The 17,787-nt window shown below is 42.4% G+C and overlaps 1 protein-coding gene across 2 annotated transcripts in view; it reads left to right on the top strand.

Annotated features, from left to right (window-relative positions):
- SOX30 (SRY (sex determining region Y)-box 30) overlaps positions 1–1,249 on the top strand; it is a 65,353-nt gene extending 64,104 nt beyond the window's left edge. The window contains exon 5 of one of the 2 annotated variants that reach the window (XM_006863932.1): positions 704–1,249. In XM_006863932.1, the coding sequence (XP_006863994.1) occupies positions 704–1,085 (382 nt within the window). In that variant the 3' untranslated portion in view covers positions 1,086–1,249. The remainder of the gene's footprint in view (positions 1–703) is intronic. The other variant, XM_006863933.1, reaches the window with a different exon arrangement.
- The last annotated feature ends 16,538 nt before the right edge of the window (positions 1,250–17,787 follow it).

Here is a 17,787-nt window from a genome sequence, read left to right as displayed (position 1 = left end):
TGGTCATAAGAACATTTTAAACTTAATTGTTTATTGAATGCCAATTAAAAAATTAACTTGTCATTTCCCCCAGCAACCCCCACCGCAATATATAGGAACGCTTGATTTCAACCCAATTAGACTTTTTACCCCCTAACCTTCTTTTGGGAGCCCTGGTGTGGCGCCGTGAGTTAATGTGACAGACTGCAAAGCTGTTTGATCTGCAAGGTTGGTGGTTCAAGTTCACCAGCTGCTTTAGGAAACCCTATACAGGGTTGCTATGGGTCGGAATTGACTCAATGGCACTTAACAGTAACAACAACAAGCTTCTTTTCAGATGCCAGCAAGAACAGTTGTTACACTCCTTCCTAAGTGTCAATTCTTAGTGTAGAACACATGCCTGCATTTCTAAACCCAGTGAGACATTATCAGAGAAAGGCCAAGATTAGCAGTTTCCCTTTATCAGTCTGTCCAAAGGCAAGAAGCCTGGGTCTGATCATAGATAAGAGTGCTGGTGAATAGCCCAGTCACAAGTTTTTGTTGCTACTTTAGTTTGCTTGGGGACTGGTCAATGGGCAAAAGATGAAAACTTGAGTAGTTGCAGAAAGGATATTGGGAACTTTCCAGGCCCCCAAAAGCAATTAACATGCTCAGTTTAGTCTGTATGTAAGGCATCATTGTGGCAAGGTGTGATCTGATGCTTCTTTCTTTCTTTCTGCTGCAGCACATGCCCTTATAGTCGGCCTCCCTTTGGCTATGGAAATTTTCCAAGTTCAATGCCAGAATGCCTTGGGTATTATGAAGACAGGTACCAGAAACACGAAGCTATGTTTTCAGCTTTAAATAGAGATTATCCTTTTAGAGACTACCCGGATGAACGCACACACAGCGAAGCCTCTCGGAGTTGTGAGAGCATGGATGGGAACTCGTACTATAACAGTCATAGCCACAGTGGGGAAGAATATTTAAATCCCATGCCACAATTGGACATGGGAGCCTTGGAGAATGTCTTCACAGCCCCAACATCAACTCCCCCGAGCATCCAGCAAGTCAATGTTACTGACAGTGATGAGGAGGAAGAAGAAAAAGTGCTCAGAAATTTGTAATTGAAAAGTAAATATACGCAGAAAATAAACATTTCTTAAAATCTATTTTGGGTCAGTTGGTGTGAGGAAAAAAAAGCTTAAAATGCTTTTCTAAAAGTTTTCAGCCATGATTTGAGGAATCAAAACCAAATGCAGTTTTTATCTTTATAGAGTTTTGATTAGTGAAACTGGAGCCCTAATGTTTTATATAGCAATATTTAAGATATGAAGTAGTGTTTTTTTGGTGGCTGAAATTTACATCAACTTGTTATTATCCTTACTTTATTTTGTAACATGCAAAATACCAGATTCTTACCATTGCATGTAAAGGGAAAAGAGTGGACATCTGGCATGACCAATATGATTGTATTTTATCTCAAGATACATTTATTTATTTTTCTTGTATAATTTGTATTGGGTGTTTATGTAATACTTATGGATGTTGTCAGTTTTTATGTAACATTTTGGAAAATATTTTGATAACTTTTAGTAGTGAACTGGGGACTTGGTTACTGAATTTTACTTATGCTAATAACAAATTGTAAGGTACAAATATGTGTTAGTGACACCTGGGTAATTCCTTCTAATTTAGTCATTTCTGCTCGGAACATTTTCACCTCTGGATATCTTTTTCATTGTTCTGTTTTTGTTATGATTAAATAAACATAGATAAACTTGTCCTTGTTGGGTGTTTTCTGTTGGGGGATAGGAAAAAAAATGAGTATTGTTCATCTGAGGATAATTTCTATACCACGTGCACTTAGTTTTACCTAATAGCCTCCAGGACTGCATAGGCTCTGTTAACTTGCATGAGACTTACCAATAGTGCACGTGTCCAGATGCCATTTCCAAACTCTTTACACATGTGCACTCCCCAAAATAGAAGAGCTCTTCCAGATTTGTCTCAAACAGCTGTCTTTAAAACCATGGAGTTTATTTAAGAGTACATGGAATTAATTTAATTCATAATGACAAAACAAACCCTACTTGTGATTAACCTCTTGATAAGTGCCCACTTGTGGATGGAGAGGACCTTTTTAGAACAGATCATCAGGACCAGGACCGTCAGAGTTGGGATCATGGTAAAAGACAGATTTACAAGGTACAAAGTTAATTGATGATGGGATATAGCCACAAACCAACACAATTGGCCTCATGGTCTGTATAATTAATGGAGATTGAAAACGTGTTACTTAAAACTGCTTGGAAAATTGTAGTGTATGGAAACGTGTTCTAAACTTCCAACTTCTTCCTTTGTTAAGCCTGTATTTGTTCCTTATGTTATGTGGCATTTCATCAGCCATACACTTACTGTAACGTTTCCTCTTCCCAATAAAAACCTATTTTCATATTTTACATTCTTTATTGCTCAGTGCAATGTCATTTCCATATGGTTAAAGAGCAAAGTGAATTTCTTGGTTGATTGAAAACAAACATTATGTAACTACTGAACTAAAGCAACAGTTGATTGTCTACACATTTAATATATAGACTATGAAGGAGAGATACATGGAACAATTTGACCCATTTTATTTTAATACCACTTTGGTACCTAAACTGGGTTTTGGTACAGACCTTGTCTTATAGATCAGGAAAGGGTACCTTTTTTTGTGCCAAGGGCCGTTTGGATAGTTATAATTTCATTCACAGGCCATAGAAAATTATCAACTTAAAAATTAGCCTGCTATATTTGGTCAAACAATTAACTCATCCCTAATGTGATAGCTGGAATGGCTTCTCTTTGGTGAGGCATGTGATGTCAGTTGCTATTGATGATGTTGCTACTTAGAACTGCTTTTCCAGGTTTGTGTCTATTAGTATGGAGTGCAGTCAAGTCTGTGATGGTAAGTTTTGAAAAGAACTGCTCACAGCAGTAAGTTGTTCCAAACACAGATGCATATTTCAAAGCAAGTCTCCTCAAAGTGGGAAATTCATCATTGCTTATTTAGAGAGTTCAAGCAGTGGGAGGTTATTATACCTAGCTTTCAGCTCACCATCACTTTGAGCTGAATGATTTTGTGTTGTAGGTTATCAGGCATATCAAGCAATGGTTCCACACTGAATGGTGTAACAGCAAAGATGTTCAATTCCATATGTTTACTTTTCACATCTTTGAATCTGTCATTAAATGCCTCAATTAGTCTCGCACATTCACCAGCACATTCAAGTGTCCTAGGAGGCTTTTGTCCTTCCAGAGTGGGGAAATACACTGCGCTATTACTTTCCAGTTACATTTTCCACAGTTTTAATTTAACTTCAAATGATTTCACATTTGAAAACTTGGAGCTGAAAAGCTGGTTGGGGCCCTGCAGCTTGATGTTCAGCTCTCAGAGGTACTTGGTAACGTTCACCATGAACACTGGATCACACAGCCACTTGCTGTCATTCAGTTCCGTCACTGATTTTCCCTTCATCTCCATGGACTGCTTGACTTCATCCCACAGTTCATAAAACCTCATGAGCATGTCCCTGAGACTCAGCCACCACACTTCACAGTGATAAACAAGATCACCATACTTCAGAGGCAAGATCATTCAGTAACTCCTTAAACTGTTAAACTCTCTACTTTTGACAAAATTTATATACTACACTACTGTTGACTTCACATTGTTAAGCCACAATGACTGTGCACAGAGACTTTCTTGGTGTATGATGCAGTAACATTTAAATCACTTGGATCAAGACTGAGATGATTCAGTTCTTTCTCGACAAATGCAATTAACCCTTTTTTCAAGCCAACCATAGCTGGAGCTCCATCTGTAGTAAGGGCACTTAACTTTTTAAACATTTGCTCAAGTTTTTTCACTGATAAAGTAAGTCAAACAAATCCTCACCTCTTGTAGTGCCCTGCATGGCTTACAGTTACAGCAGTTCCTCTTGTGTGTCAAACTTTGTAGTTATCCCACAAACCAAAATGGCCAGTCGGGTAGTATTTGTTATGTCTGTTGTCTTATCACAAGCCACCAGAAAAAAAAAAAAAAAAAAAGGTGTTGGGGGTGGGAATCTCCTGCATAATCTTTCAACGTTTTTTCAATAGTTTGTGCTAATTCAGTAATCTGATCTGAGATGGTTTTCTGAGACTGTCTGGTGCTAATTTCTCTGTAGCAGCCACCATGCACTCTTTCACAAGCTCTCCCTCTACATAAGGCCTCAACTTCTTTGTGATTAGCTCACTCACTACATAACTTATCGTCTCTGTCACAATGAGGCCTAGTACAAGCAACTTCTTGTGATTCCAAACTTTTCTGAAGAGCATTGACTGTATCTAGACACATTTGGCCTCCCAATTCACTGAGTTAAGCATATTTCGATCTGTAATAACCTTGCAGATTTTTCTTTTATTACTGCTAATGCATCGCCACAAGCTAGGCACACAGGTTTGCCTTTGACATCAACAAAAAAATAATCATTTATCCATTTCTCTTGGAAAGATCAACACTCTACATCAACTTTTCTTTTCTTTGTAGGATGTCACACCACTTAAGCTTAATAACTATCCAGTGTGTGTGTCACCAGCGATGCTATTATTTTGCTTTGATCTCTGTTCTAATTATGCATCTTGGATTTGGAACATATCCAACATTCGTACCATTGTCTCGAGGTCTTTCTGTAACTTCCTTAATCTTCATCTGAGATTCAGTGAGGATTGTTGATCGTGGGCCTGTGGATAAAGATTGTAGTGGAGTTATCATCTATCCACAAAGAAGTTGACAACATCGTCGTCAGTCATCAGCACCAAGGTCATCAGTGTCACAGGATTCATCGCATCACAGCTCGTCTCATCATCACTGGATTGCTGTCGCTTTGCCACAGTGTGTTAACACTTTCCCTTTGTGTACACTGCCAGTTGGCCTGGCACTGATTGTCCTCTTAGTCACCACAATACAGGCAGCCTACAAGAAACATATGCGTCTGTCCTGTCATATACTTGTATGTGCCCTGTCTATCCCACAATGGACATTCTTTACTTGTCTCTCACCTTTTACATTACTATTATTTGCTTAATATAAATTTATGTTGCCATGAAAAAGCTCCTAGATTCATTGAATTTCAAGTCCCAACAGCGGTTGCCTTGTCAGAGCCAAATCAAATGATTTTGAGGGCCTTATATAGCCAGCAGGCCAGATGTTCCCCAACCCTGTTATAGATGCATTGATTGGGCAAATCCTTGCATAAGATAGTGGATGATATATAGCATAGTTCAGTGTTTCCTAACTACCTGTGTTCAGTATGACCCCGTGCCTCTGATTTCTTTTGCTCTGTTCTTTTGCCTCTGATTTCTTCTAATGACTGTTAAGGTGGAGCAACTCTCTTAATCGTCTTCTTCCTCTTCCTCAATGCTGGGCTCAGAAGTCACCTCAGATTGTTTACAGATGCACAGTATAATTTAATTTGGGAAATCTGTACAACTCTCACTTAAGAAAATATACAATCACAGATAGCCTACCTAGTTACACAAATGCCCATATCTGTTCATTTATAGGTCTTCAAACAAAGCCCTGACCCTCTGGCACTAATTCATCTGTCTCTCGAAGTCATCAAGGTGAAATTCTCCAAGTCTGAAGCTACAAATACTTTCTTGTAGGTCTTACTGCCTTGTTTGCTCTTCTTATAAATGGGAGGTAGTGGTATTTGTTGCAAGAAGAACCTCCTTTCAAAGAGTATTGAAACGTCAATATGTTGAGAAGGTCATTGAAACTGTTCTGTATTTGGTACAAACCTGCTCTAGCTAATTGTAAATAATTAAAAAAAAAATATTTTCACTGCAAATATACTGAAAATAGATTTAGTTCTAACTTTCAAGTAAAAGGTAAGGGCAATATTCCTGTAAGTGTGTTAGTTGGAATCCAAGCCTGTTAGTTATTCTGACAAAATGTTGTCAAACTAACGTTGGCAAGCACATGCCATATTCCCATCTTGGACAGTGTCAGTGTCTGTTCTCAATGTAAAACTTCTCGAAAGTCTTGCAGTACAGACTCTCTTAGACTCTGTTTTTCCCAGTGGTCCCCACACTTATTTGACTCTTTTTGCTTTAACATAATGCCCAATAGCATTGCACAGAACACACTTTGGAAAAATACAAATACAGTTGTAATTTGTAGCTTTGATTTTTAAAATTGTTGTGTCACTTAGGATTTCTTGCACTGTTTATTGTAAGTCCTTTACCACAAGAAGGCAGTGACTGCATTATATTTTGCATTAAATACTTGATGTTCTAAAAGATTGAAGAACGGAATTGTAAATTTCCTTTGAGTACTCAATGGCTTTTTAATGAAAGTTGATATTGCATCCAAGAATTGAAGTGTGCAAATGTACTAAATCTCCACACAAGTTGATTTTTCACAATGCAAACCGGTAGCTGGTAGGATTATTTCTGAGCCAAGAGGACTAGCTGCTTTTGAAAGTTATAGTTTGGAACTGATTTAGTAATGAAATGTTGGGGATATTGAGAACTACTTGCAATATTTTATGATTTTTATATGTGCAGGTATAAAAAAGGCACGGGCGGCATGTGAGCACCTCTGACTTCACCAGCGGGTAGAAGAATCAAACTCATCAGCCTGAGGTTGATTCTGATGAGGCAGAGGTCAGACATGCCTCCACCCTCCAAACTTCTTTACCAGTTCTGACACCAACTGTCCCTCTGAAGGCCACATAGAACTCACAGACAATGCTCACAATTCAGGGGGCTTGGTAGGAAAGTCAACAGGAAGTTAACAATTCAGAATCAGGAGTGTTCAGGATATAATTTTTCTGGTCAGGGGAATCTCTTCTCTGCTACCTGCGGAGATAAGTTACAGGAAGTGGGAGGAGGCAAGAGATGAGCTACTTAACTGTTAGCACCTAACGTATTTCACAGTTACTTGGAAAACTATGAAAAAAATTGATCAAAACGGTATCTTTTAGTGATATTTTACTTAAAAAACCAAGGGAAGAAAGCACTTTTGTTAACATGGAGTCTTTGTTGTAAACCTTCTTGCTGTTTCCCCAATAATTATAGGAAAATTAGCTGAGAGACTTAAGCATAGTTTAAAACTGGGCTGCCTTGGCACGTCTCTCTCTGGCCTTTAGACGCTCAGCCACACAGCCCCTTGGCTTCTGCCCTGATCTGGTAGTTTTATAAAGCTCTTTTAGTATTGCTGATAAATGTCCAAAAGGGCACACCATTCCACCATAAGTCTCAACCCTTAGGACCTCTACTCCAGCTCCTTGGGTCAGCAAAGCTAGCTTCCCTGAATAAGTGTCTGGAGGCAACCTGCTCTGTCAGTGAGGCTTCTGTCTGAAGGCACTGAGCTCTGCTTGCTCTGCGGGCCAGGAAGCCTGCAATGGTGTCTTGTGCTCTTGGTGCTGCTGCTTCTGCTGCCATTGCTGCTCCACAACATCTCTCTCTGCTTTACAGTCCCTCTGTGCCCTGGAGTGAGGAGATAGGTGCACAGGGATCTCAGGGTCCAAAGGACACACTCCACTTCTGGGTCTTCGTTCTTGTTGGTAGTAATATTTTCCAAGTCATGCTTCTGAGATGGCTCATTTTATACTCAGTGAGATGGCAAAATGAACCAATTCCCTCGTTAGATGGATTGGTACAATAGCAGCAACAATGGGCTCAGGCGTAACAATAATTGTGAGGTTGGTCCACCCCGGGCCAGTGTTTTGTTCTGTTGTGCATAGGGTTGCTATGAATTGGTACCAACTTGATGGCACCTAACAACTTGTTAGATTTCCATATATCTTATTTTCATGGTCCCACCTGTTAGTTTGGGATCCTGGTGTGGTGCTGTGGGTTAATGTGCTGAACTGCAAAGTTGGTTTGAACCACAAGGTTGGAGTTGCAAGCTCACCACCAGCTGCTCCTCAGAAACCCTATACAGGGTCACTATGGGTAGGAACAATAACAACAATAACCCGGTAGTTTGGTGGGAGTTACAAAGACTATGGCTAGAAGAGGTATATCAAGTAATTCACCACTCCACAGCAGGGTAGTTCTGAAATGTTTTTGTTGTACACTCTGAAATAAACTGTTCTGACAGATTCAGTGCAGATTCAGCTTAAAGCTTTCTGAATCACTTTATTGACTGAGGATTTAAAAGATTTTCCCAAACCATCACAATAAAACAATTTCTCTAAAAGCAAATGTAGAAGTCCCTTGGTGGCAATATGTTTAAGTGTTGGGCTACTAACTGATAGTTTGGAGCTTCAAACCTACCCAGAGGCACCTTTGAAGTAAGGCCTAATGATCTACTTCCAAAAGGTCACAGCCTTGGAAACCTTATGGAACAGTGTTCTACTCTACACATGAGGTCATCATGAGTCAAAATCAACTGGATGACAGCAAACAACAACAATAAAATAAAGGATAGAATGAGTTACCATCTATCTAATTGTATCTGATGAAAAATTTCACATACTTCTGATAGATTTATCCTTGACCCTTAAGATCTGCAGTCTGATGGTTTGTTTCTCCTTTCTGAAGAGTTTAACACAAGCAAATCTTAGTAAAAATTCCACTAAGTAAAGAATACTTGTTAGAAAACTAGAGAGATGAAGGAGGGTACCTCATTACAATCAACATTCAGTTCAGGGAAATGTCTTATTGCTAAAAAACAAAAACAAGTGCAGCATCTAACATGTATTTTTTCCCAAAGGAAGATTTTCAAATAGCTAAGCTTTCGCCTGTGTTACCATCCCACAAAATACACTTTGGAAAGCTAATACAGTTGGAATTGATGGCTTCAGATTTAAAATTTGTTGACTTCTGTCTGTGGAGGCTGACAATCCCTCCTGGAGATTGCTTTCCTTCTTTTGTTCTTTCTCTATTTGTCTGTCTGTCTATTTATCTATTTCACATTGAACATAATTTCATAGGTCAGAAGCAATGGAAAAGTGTCAGGTGACCTAATTTGCCCAGGACTGAGGGGTGGGAGGTTCTCAGGACATATCTTTTGTTTGTTTGTTTGATTAAGGTTTTTATTGTGGATTCAATGAAAGTTTACAGGGCATATCATCTGTTTTATATTCAACAAATCATACACCTTGTTTCATTACAATGATTATAATTCCCTCCATGTACCATCAGTTAGCAGTATTTCTCTCTATTCACTTTAGCTCTTTTTTTAAAAAACACTCAGGCATATATAATAATTTATACCACCAAAGGGCACATTCTGCAAGTGTGCCTCCTGTCTGCCATCTCTTAATCCCTCTCTTCCCATGAATCTAAGTCCTCAGCCACTCCCTCTCTCCATGTCCCCATCTCTGCCTCCATCTCTGGTGTCGCTGCTTCTCTGGTGTCTCGCATTCTGCTTGTGCTCTTCTCCCTTGATGGTCTTAGGGTCCTTAGTTTCTGGACTGTAAGATTAACTACTCTCCCATTTTTGTTACAAAACTTCTACCTTTACCATTGTGACAGTCACAATTAGTCATGATAATAATTACTACTATTGAATCATAAGAATCTTATCCCCATCTCTTTGAGCCAGAACCATCTAGACAAGATGGAAATTATTCAGTGGGGACTCTTTCTTTTCCCACACACTCTTAAACTAAACTCCCTCTTGAAATCTCGTAAGCCAGTCAATTTGTGCCTTAATCACCCCCTCATTTTAGGTAGCCAATGTCTAAGTTGCCCATCCCTATCTACCCTGTGTACAGAGGGGATAGCATTGATACTTGATGTGAAGACTCCTTCCCTCTCTATTGGTATTTAGCGTTAACTACCTCCATGAGTATAGATCGGGTTCATCAAATTGTAGCAATTGACCCTCGTTTCCTTTATTAAAATTATTATTTTTTTAATCTTCCTCTAGTCGAGTTATGATTAGCAAGCCATTGAGGCTAGGTCAAATGGGTACTATCTGCAGGTTTGGGTGTTCTTGTGCGTCTTCTTTCACTTCATATCAGCTGGATGCTTCACCCTCTGTGAGAACATAAGTTTTACAATGCTGAAGCTGTGAATGGTGAATACGCTGAGAAAAACAAGATAAATGAGTCCCCTTAAAAAGTAAAATGAGTAATTATCCAAAATGTAGATCATGCTATGTGGGTATAAATTCTGAAACTGCCATACCTCACTCATGAAGGCACATTACAACTAAAGTTGTGTCTAGTCTTCTACAAGAAGTGAGGTGAGGCAAGAGACTGGAGCTACTTCACTGTTAGTGCCTAGGGCACTTGACGCTTACTTGGAAGACTAAGAAAAAAAATGATTAGAATTGTACCTTTTAGTGATATTTCACTTAAAAAACCCAAAGGAAAAAGTACTTTTGTTAAACATGGAGGCTTTGTTGTAAACCTTCCCACTGTTTCCCCAATAATTATAGGAAAACTGGGTGAGAGTCTTAGGCATAGCCCAAAGCTGGGCTGCCTTGACACAGGTAATGTCCCAACTCCATGCTTGTTAGGCTTCTCAGAGATGTTGTTGTTGTTGGTAGGTGCCATCGAGTCAGTACTGATTCATAGCGACCCTATGCACAGCAGAACAAAACACTGCTCGATCCTGGGCCAACCTCACTACTGTTGCCACACTTCAGCCCATCGATGCTGTCACTTGGCCAATCCATTTCTTTGGGGGTCTTCCTCTTTTTCTCTAGCCCTCCACCTTACCAAACATGATATCCTTCTCCCAACTTGTCCCTCCTGACAATATGTCCAAAGTATGAGAGATGAAGTTTGGCCATCCTGGCCTCCAAGGAGCACTCTGCCTGCACTTATTCCAGAACGGATCTATTGGTTCACTCATGAAAGTGTTTCTCATATGCTGTCAGTGTATCATTTCCAACAAAATAAACTGGGTGCTTGCTAAAAATACAAATGTTCGAGGTCCCTGGTTGCTACAAATTGTTTGGACTCAACAATTAGCATAAAGGTTGGTGGTTCAAACCAACCCAGTGGGGCCGTGGAAGAAAGACCTAGCAGTTCACTGCCACAACAATCCCTCCAGCTCCATTCCCCAGACCTATAAGGACCCAAATCTCTCTGGATGGGCCTGGAAACCTGCATTTGTAGCAAGACCTTCAGGTGATTCTTGTGTAACTTACTTTCGATTCTCTGTAAAGATACTCTGTAAAGACTTAAGCTTTCTGATAGACTCTCTCATCCACGTGCATAATAAAATGGCTGCTTGCCGCGCTTTCGCTCTCCCTCCCAGAACCTCTCTTCCAACCTACTGGAACTTCTTCTCTCCCTACCTGCACGGCATCCCTAGTCAACCTATCACCTACCTCCACTAATCTCAACCCTGCCCTCCTCTTTAACCAGTATAAAAGTCCTTCCCCCAGCAATACCCTCTCTCACGCGCTCTTTCCTCCTGACCTTCAATAAAGCCTTACACGTGGGTGTTTGTGTTCCGGCTCATTCCATCTCACATTTATGGTGCTGAAACCCGGGAGGGACTTTGCCAGGACCCGTGACAATCCCTAGTTTTCGGGTTGATCCGCTTCCTGACTGTCCCTCCTGAACCTGCTGACCAAACACCCACCCAGGGGCCCTCATCCATTGCTCTTGCTGACTTTTACAGCCACACACTGGTCAACAATCTCAGAGTGAGTGTTTGGGCAAGCCTCCCTCTCTCGGGTCCTCTGCACTGTGAAGTCTAAGTCCTAACGTTAGGCCAGATGGACTCTCTCGGCCCGTGGCCCAGGATTGCTGCTCTCAGGGGACGCCCCCTTAGCTCAATTCCTCTCTCTTCTCTCAGGGGTCTGGCAAGAGAGACAAGGATGCTCCTCTCTTTGCCCTTCTCCTCTGAGGCTTCCTGATCCTCACCTTAACTCTCCAGCCACAATTATGGGAACCTCACAGTCTAAATTGCCTCACTCCACACCCTTGGGTTGTCTCCTGCGCAATCTTAAGGCGCTTGGGCTACAACCTGATATCAAGCCACGATGCTTACTCTTTCTGTATTCAAGAAAATGGTTCCTAATGGCCGGAGAATGACACCTTAAATTTTAACATCCTTCATGACCTTGATAACTTATGTCAGCACAGCAGCAAATGGTCTGAGGTTGCCTACATATACAGGCTTTCTTTTCTCTCTGTTCTCATCCTTCTTTCTATCTGACTTGCTCCCCTTCTCAAATCCTTCTAGCCCATGAGTAATCAATCACTCCCCACCCAAGACCCAAGCTCCCTCCCAGACGCTTCCTCTTTTGACCCATCAGACCATGCCCATCCCCCACTTACACTCTCTTCTCCATACAACCCGTCCTCCTCCGCCACCCCGCCTACCTCCTCTTCCCACTCTCCTTCTCCCAAGGGCTCTCTCTGTTCCACTACCATCTGGAGTCAAGCCTCACCCACTCAACTGAACCCTCCCTCTCCACCACAAACTCGTCCTGAGACCACTCTCATCGATCGCAAGACCCGCCACTGCCTGCACCCCTGATGCTATTATGCGCGCGAGGCAGCTGGGCCATAGAGCATTGTCTGTGTCCGTGTTCCCTTTTCCCTATCTGACCTCGCACAAATTGAAAAGAGGCTAGTAAATTTCTTCTCTGATCCAGATACCTACATCAAAAGAATTCAAATACCTCACTAAATCCTATTGCCTCACCTGACATGACCTCTACATCACTCTCAGTTCTGATCAGGTGCATGCTGTGAGCAATGAAAAGCCAGTGGGAGCTCAGGCAGTTCTCCCAAGAAGATCCCTCTTGGGATCAGCCAGGCCATACCAATTGTGGACTTAGAGATCACATGATTCTTTGCCTTGCTGAAGGCTTAAAGAGAACTGCTCATAAAGCAGTCAACTACAACAAGATTAGAAATATTACCCAAAAATTCAGATGACAATCGGGCCCAATTTCTATCCCATCTAACGGAGTCTCTACAAAAATACACCAAGCTAGATCCAACATCCCTAGTAGGCATAACAGTTATTAATACTCATTTCATCTCTCAGTCAGCCCCAGACATAAAAAGGAAACTCAAAAAATTTTTGAGGAGGGTCTCCAGGCAAATCAACAGGACCTCTTAAATGCAGCCTTCAAGGTCTATAATGGTAGAGAAGAACAGGAAAAACAGGATAAAGCCCAAAAAGACAAGGTGAAATACCTGTTACTGGCCAACGCTCTACAGGGTTCCAGACCAACAAAGGAGTATAACAGAATACCCTCTGGAACACCGCCCGGGCCCTACTTCAAATGTAAGCAAGAGGGTCATTGGGCAAAATACTGCCCCAACCCTCATCCTCCTGGCCCATGCCCTGCCTGTAAACGAAAGGGACATTGGAAGGTTGATTGCTCCTTTCTCCAGAGAGGGAATGAATCAATAGCACCCCAGTCCCACCAAGCAAAGGGGTTTGCTCCATCAGAGCTTCTAGAATTGCCACAGAGGATTGAAGATGCCCGGGATCGCCGGCCCCCACGGAAATAACTCACAGCGAACCCAGGGTAATGGTCCATGTTTCAGGTAAGCCAGTCTCTTTTCTTTTAGATACCGGGGCCACTTACTCAGCTTTACCAGAATACTCAGGGTGGACACACCCTACCCCTACATTAGTAGTTGGGATTGATGGAGTCCCTACTTGGCCTGTCATCACAGAACCCCTAGCATGCTCACTTCATGACACCCCATTCACATACGCCTTTCTAGTTCTACCCAAGTGTCCTACACCAGTCCTAGGACAAGACATTCTAGCCAAGTTCAAATCTGCCCTCATACTATACCCTATTAAAACTGCCACGCCTACCTCACCGCCTGGCTTGTTCTTGCTGTATGCTGCATCAGATTCTAAGCACTGGCTAAAGACCTCTCTAACCTCAATCTCTCACCCAGTACCCTCCTTCAATATGTGGAAGACCTACTTCTATTAGGTCTCCACACCACCTCTAACATCTACTCACCCACAAAGCAGTCTCAAATCTCTCCCCTTTATGCCTTCAATTATTCCATAGGATTTTCATTGAAAATCCCCACTTTAAATTAGAATTTTGCCCCCCTTCTCAACCCTCCTTCCCTCCCTATAATCACAAGGGATCTCTCCCACTCATGTACTGAAGCTCAATATCATCTCCCTCCTCTTTACCACATCTCCTCCACCCAGCTGTCCCAGTCCCACCCGGATCATACATGGTTCATCGATGGCAATTCCACCACTGCACCTACAGGCCAATGCCAGGCCGGCTACACCACTGTATCCTCAAATAGGGTATTTGAAGCCATGTCTCTTGCCTTTAATACAACCTCCCAAAAGGCTCCCCTATAAACAAAGGTCCCCTAGTCATACAACTACTTCAAGCAGCAAAACTCCCAACACAAGCATAAGTCATACACTGTAGGAGTCACCAATCCACTAATGACCCCATCTCATAGGGAAACAACAAGGCCGACTGCGAAGCAAAATGAGCGGCCATGCTCCCACCTCCATCTACACAAATGCTTGCTGCTCTCCCTATAATATCCCTCTATAACCCCCTTGAAACACAAAGAATGGCTCAAACAGAGAGCCACACTCTCTGGGGACTGGCTTCTTCTCAAGGAACTGTACATTCTCCCCAGGCCACAGGCCACACACATCCTCATGGATACCTCCCAACCACCTCACCCCCACTTGCTGACTATATCCCAACCCTAAGTATGGTCCATCATTTGTTGCAAACCCATGCAGACCAATTTTTACCCAAACCCCACCCAATGGAACAACAACACTTCCAGGTCCAACCTGGTGACCAGGTGGGCCAGGATCTCCAGTGGTTCTTTCCAAGGGCTAATGCTCCTGCAACTATCCTGCTCTGGATCAAAGACCTAGTTCTCCAAGGCACTCTCTCTGACCTCTCACCAGACGAAAGCTCTCTGCTGACAAGTCTTTCTCCTCTCTTGGCTAGCCCTATCTCCACATACTCCCTTAGACATCCCTCCATGTCAACTTGCCACGCGACCTTCTTTGCCCCCTTTGGGGCACTATATCATCCTTGCAGTAGACCTCTTCTCTGTCTCACCCCCCGAGTGGCCTCGCCATTCTTGAATACTCTTCGACTTATTCTTTCTCCTTATAGTGGGACTTGTCATCATCCCAGTATGCTTTCTATACTCTTTATGTCAACCTTGATGATCAGATCGTGCCTTAGTCAAAATGGCAAAACATGCTCAATCCCCCCACCCCCAATACAGCCACGGATTGCTCCAGTGTCTTGACCTTTATGCACTCTGCTTGCTATCTGGGAAAAACACCTGTCATCAAGCAGTTTTGTGGAATCAGAGTATGGTACCTGTCCAAATTCTCTGACTGCATGGCTTCCCAATCCACAGCTTGCAAAAGGTGGTGCAACAAGCCTGTCTGCAGGACATATCAAACCCAAATAGGGATGTCAGATGGAGGTTGCAGATACAGCGAGGAAAACGATCAGTGTAGAAGCTGGGACTGCGAACAAGGCTAGATCCTGACAGCATCCACCAACCCCATCACACCCTAATCACTGAAATAGAAACCATATTAATAAAACCTCATGCTGAGTTTGTTTGCCCTATAGGGACCTGGGGTACTCAGCCACAGCCATTCCCACCAACCCAGTCCCTAAATCATATCCTAATACAACCATACACTACACAGGACCTCTCCTCACAGAGATTGGCCTCAGTAATTCCACCAACCTCACCTGCCTAACTATAACAACATCACTAATCTTTCCTCGCTCTCCCTTCCAAACTCCTGGTGCACTGACATAACAAAGGTAAGCAACCCAACATGTAGGCCAAAAGGAATATTTTTCTTATGTGGAAAAGATTTTCAAATGCCTACCCACACAACACTGTGGGGTCACATATTTAATCCCTGAGGCCTGAATCTTAACCCCATCTGATATGGATATCATATTCCTCCCTTCTCATTGCACTCCTCAAGCAATAGGGATAGCCATAGGAATAGGAATTGGCAGCTTGCTGGGAGTGGGAACTGGAGTGGGAGGAATAGGAACATCCATACATCGATTCCAAAGATTATCAGAGGCCTTGAATAGGAAAATGGAGAGGGTAGCAGACACCCTCCTTGTCTTACAAAATCAAGTTAACTCACTAGATGAAGTAGTACTCCAAAACCAACGTGATTTAGACCTCGTCACAGCTGAGAAAGGAGGAATATGCTAGACCCAAGGTGAGGAATGCTGTTATTTTGTCAATGGATCTGACATAGTCCTCAGCAAGGTAAAAGAATGAAAAGACAGAATTCGCACTAGGCAATCAGAAACAGCCAACTATGGTTGGACCCTAATGTGCTCCTGGTAGCCTTGGCTCCTCCCCTTCCAAGGGCCATTAACTATAATCCTCCTGATACTGTTATTTGGCCTCTGCCTGTTTCGCTGTCTTCAAATTTTTTCTTAAGGAACTCATGAGGGCCTTCACAAACTAGACGGTGGGTGACTGGATACCAAAGGCTGCCAAGCAACAGGACCAGCCAGCCAGAAGAACATGACAGATACATAGTTCCCTCCTTTTCGCCCCTTCCAGCAGGAAGTAGCTTCCAGAAGGGATGACCTTTGCCCCTGTATCCATAACAACAAAAGGCTGGAATGATAGAATCTCTCATCCACGTGCATAATAAAATGGCTGCTTGCCATGCTTTCCCTCTCCCTCCCAGAACCTCTCTTCCAACCTACCGGAACTTCCTCTCTCCCTACCTGCACTGCTCGGCATCCCTAATCAACCTATCACCTACCTCCACCAATCTCAACCCCACCCTCCTCTTTAACCAGTATAAAAGTCCTTCCCCCAGCAATACTCTCTCTCTAGTTCTCTTTCCTCCCAACCTTCAATAAAGTCTTACACGTGGGTGTTTGTGTTCCGGCTCATTCCATCTCACACTTTCAGAATGTATTACATCTTAATATAAAGAAAACATTTGGACCAATAAGCAACAGCTTGATAAACCCAGAGAGTATTAGAGTTGTCAAAAATTTCATTTTACTTGGATCCACAATCAATGTTCATGTAAGTTGTTGTTGTTAAGTGCTGTCAAGTCAGCTACAACTCATAGCAATCCTGAACAGGGTTTCCAAGGAACCACTGGAGACTTTGAACCACCAACCTTGTGGATAGAAGTCCAGTGCTTATCCTACAGTTCCACATCAGAACTACCCATGAAAGTGTTGATGTTGTTGTTAAGCACTGTCCAGTCAATTCTGACTCATATCGACCCTTGATAGGGTTTCCAAGGAGTGCCTGATGGGTTTAAACTGCTGATCTTGCTGTTTAAACTGACCTTGTGGCCTAGTGCATTATCTTGCAGTGCCACACTAGGACACCATAGAAGTTGTTATTGCTGTTAAGTGCCATCAAGTCAGTTCTGACTTATAACGACCATGTGTAGGGTTTCTGATGAGCGGTTAGTGAGTTTAAACAACCAACCTTGCTGTTCAAACTAACCTTGAGGTCAAGTGCTTATCCAATGGTGCCACACCAAAAGACATATTGCATAAGGCAAATCTGCTGCAAAAGACCTCTTTATAGTGTTAAAGACCAATGATGTCAACTTAAGGACTAAGATGTGTCTGACTCAAGTCAGGGCTTGATTGCTTCATATGCATGCAAAAAATGGACAATAAATAAGATCAAAGAAGAAATATTGACAAATAAATATTGTCAGGAGGGACCAGTCACTGGAGAATGATATGCTGTGTAAGGTGGAGGGTCAGAGAAAAAGAGGAAGACCTCCAGCAAGATGGATTGGCAGTGGCAGCATCAATGGGCTCAAGCATAGCAATGATAGTGACGTTGATTCAGGACTGGGCAGTGTTTC

Source organism: Chrysochloris asiatica, unplaced genomic scaffold, assembly GCF_000296735.1.
Source record: "Chrysochloris asiatica unplaced genomic scaffold, ChrAsi1.0 scaffold00057, whole genome shotgun sequence".
Classification (NCBI taxonomy): domain Eukaryota; kingdom Metazoa; phylum Chordata; class Mammalia; order Afrosoricida; family Chrysochloridae; genus Chrysochloris; species Chrysochloris asiatica.
Note: the sequence above shows the minus strand (reverse complement) of the source record. Positions and strands in the feature narration are given on the sequence as shown.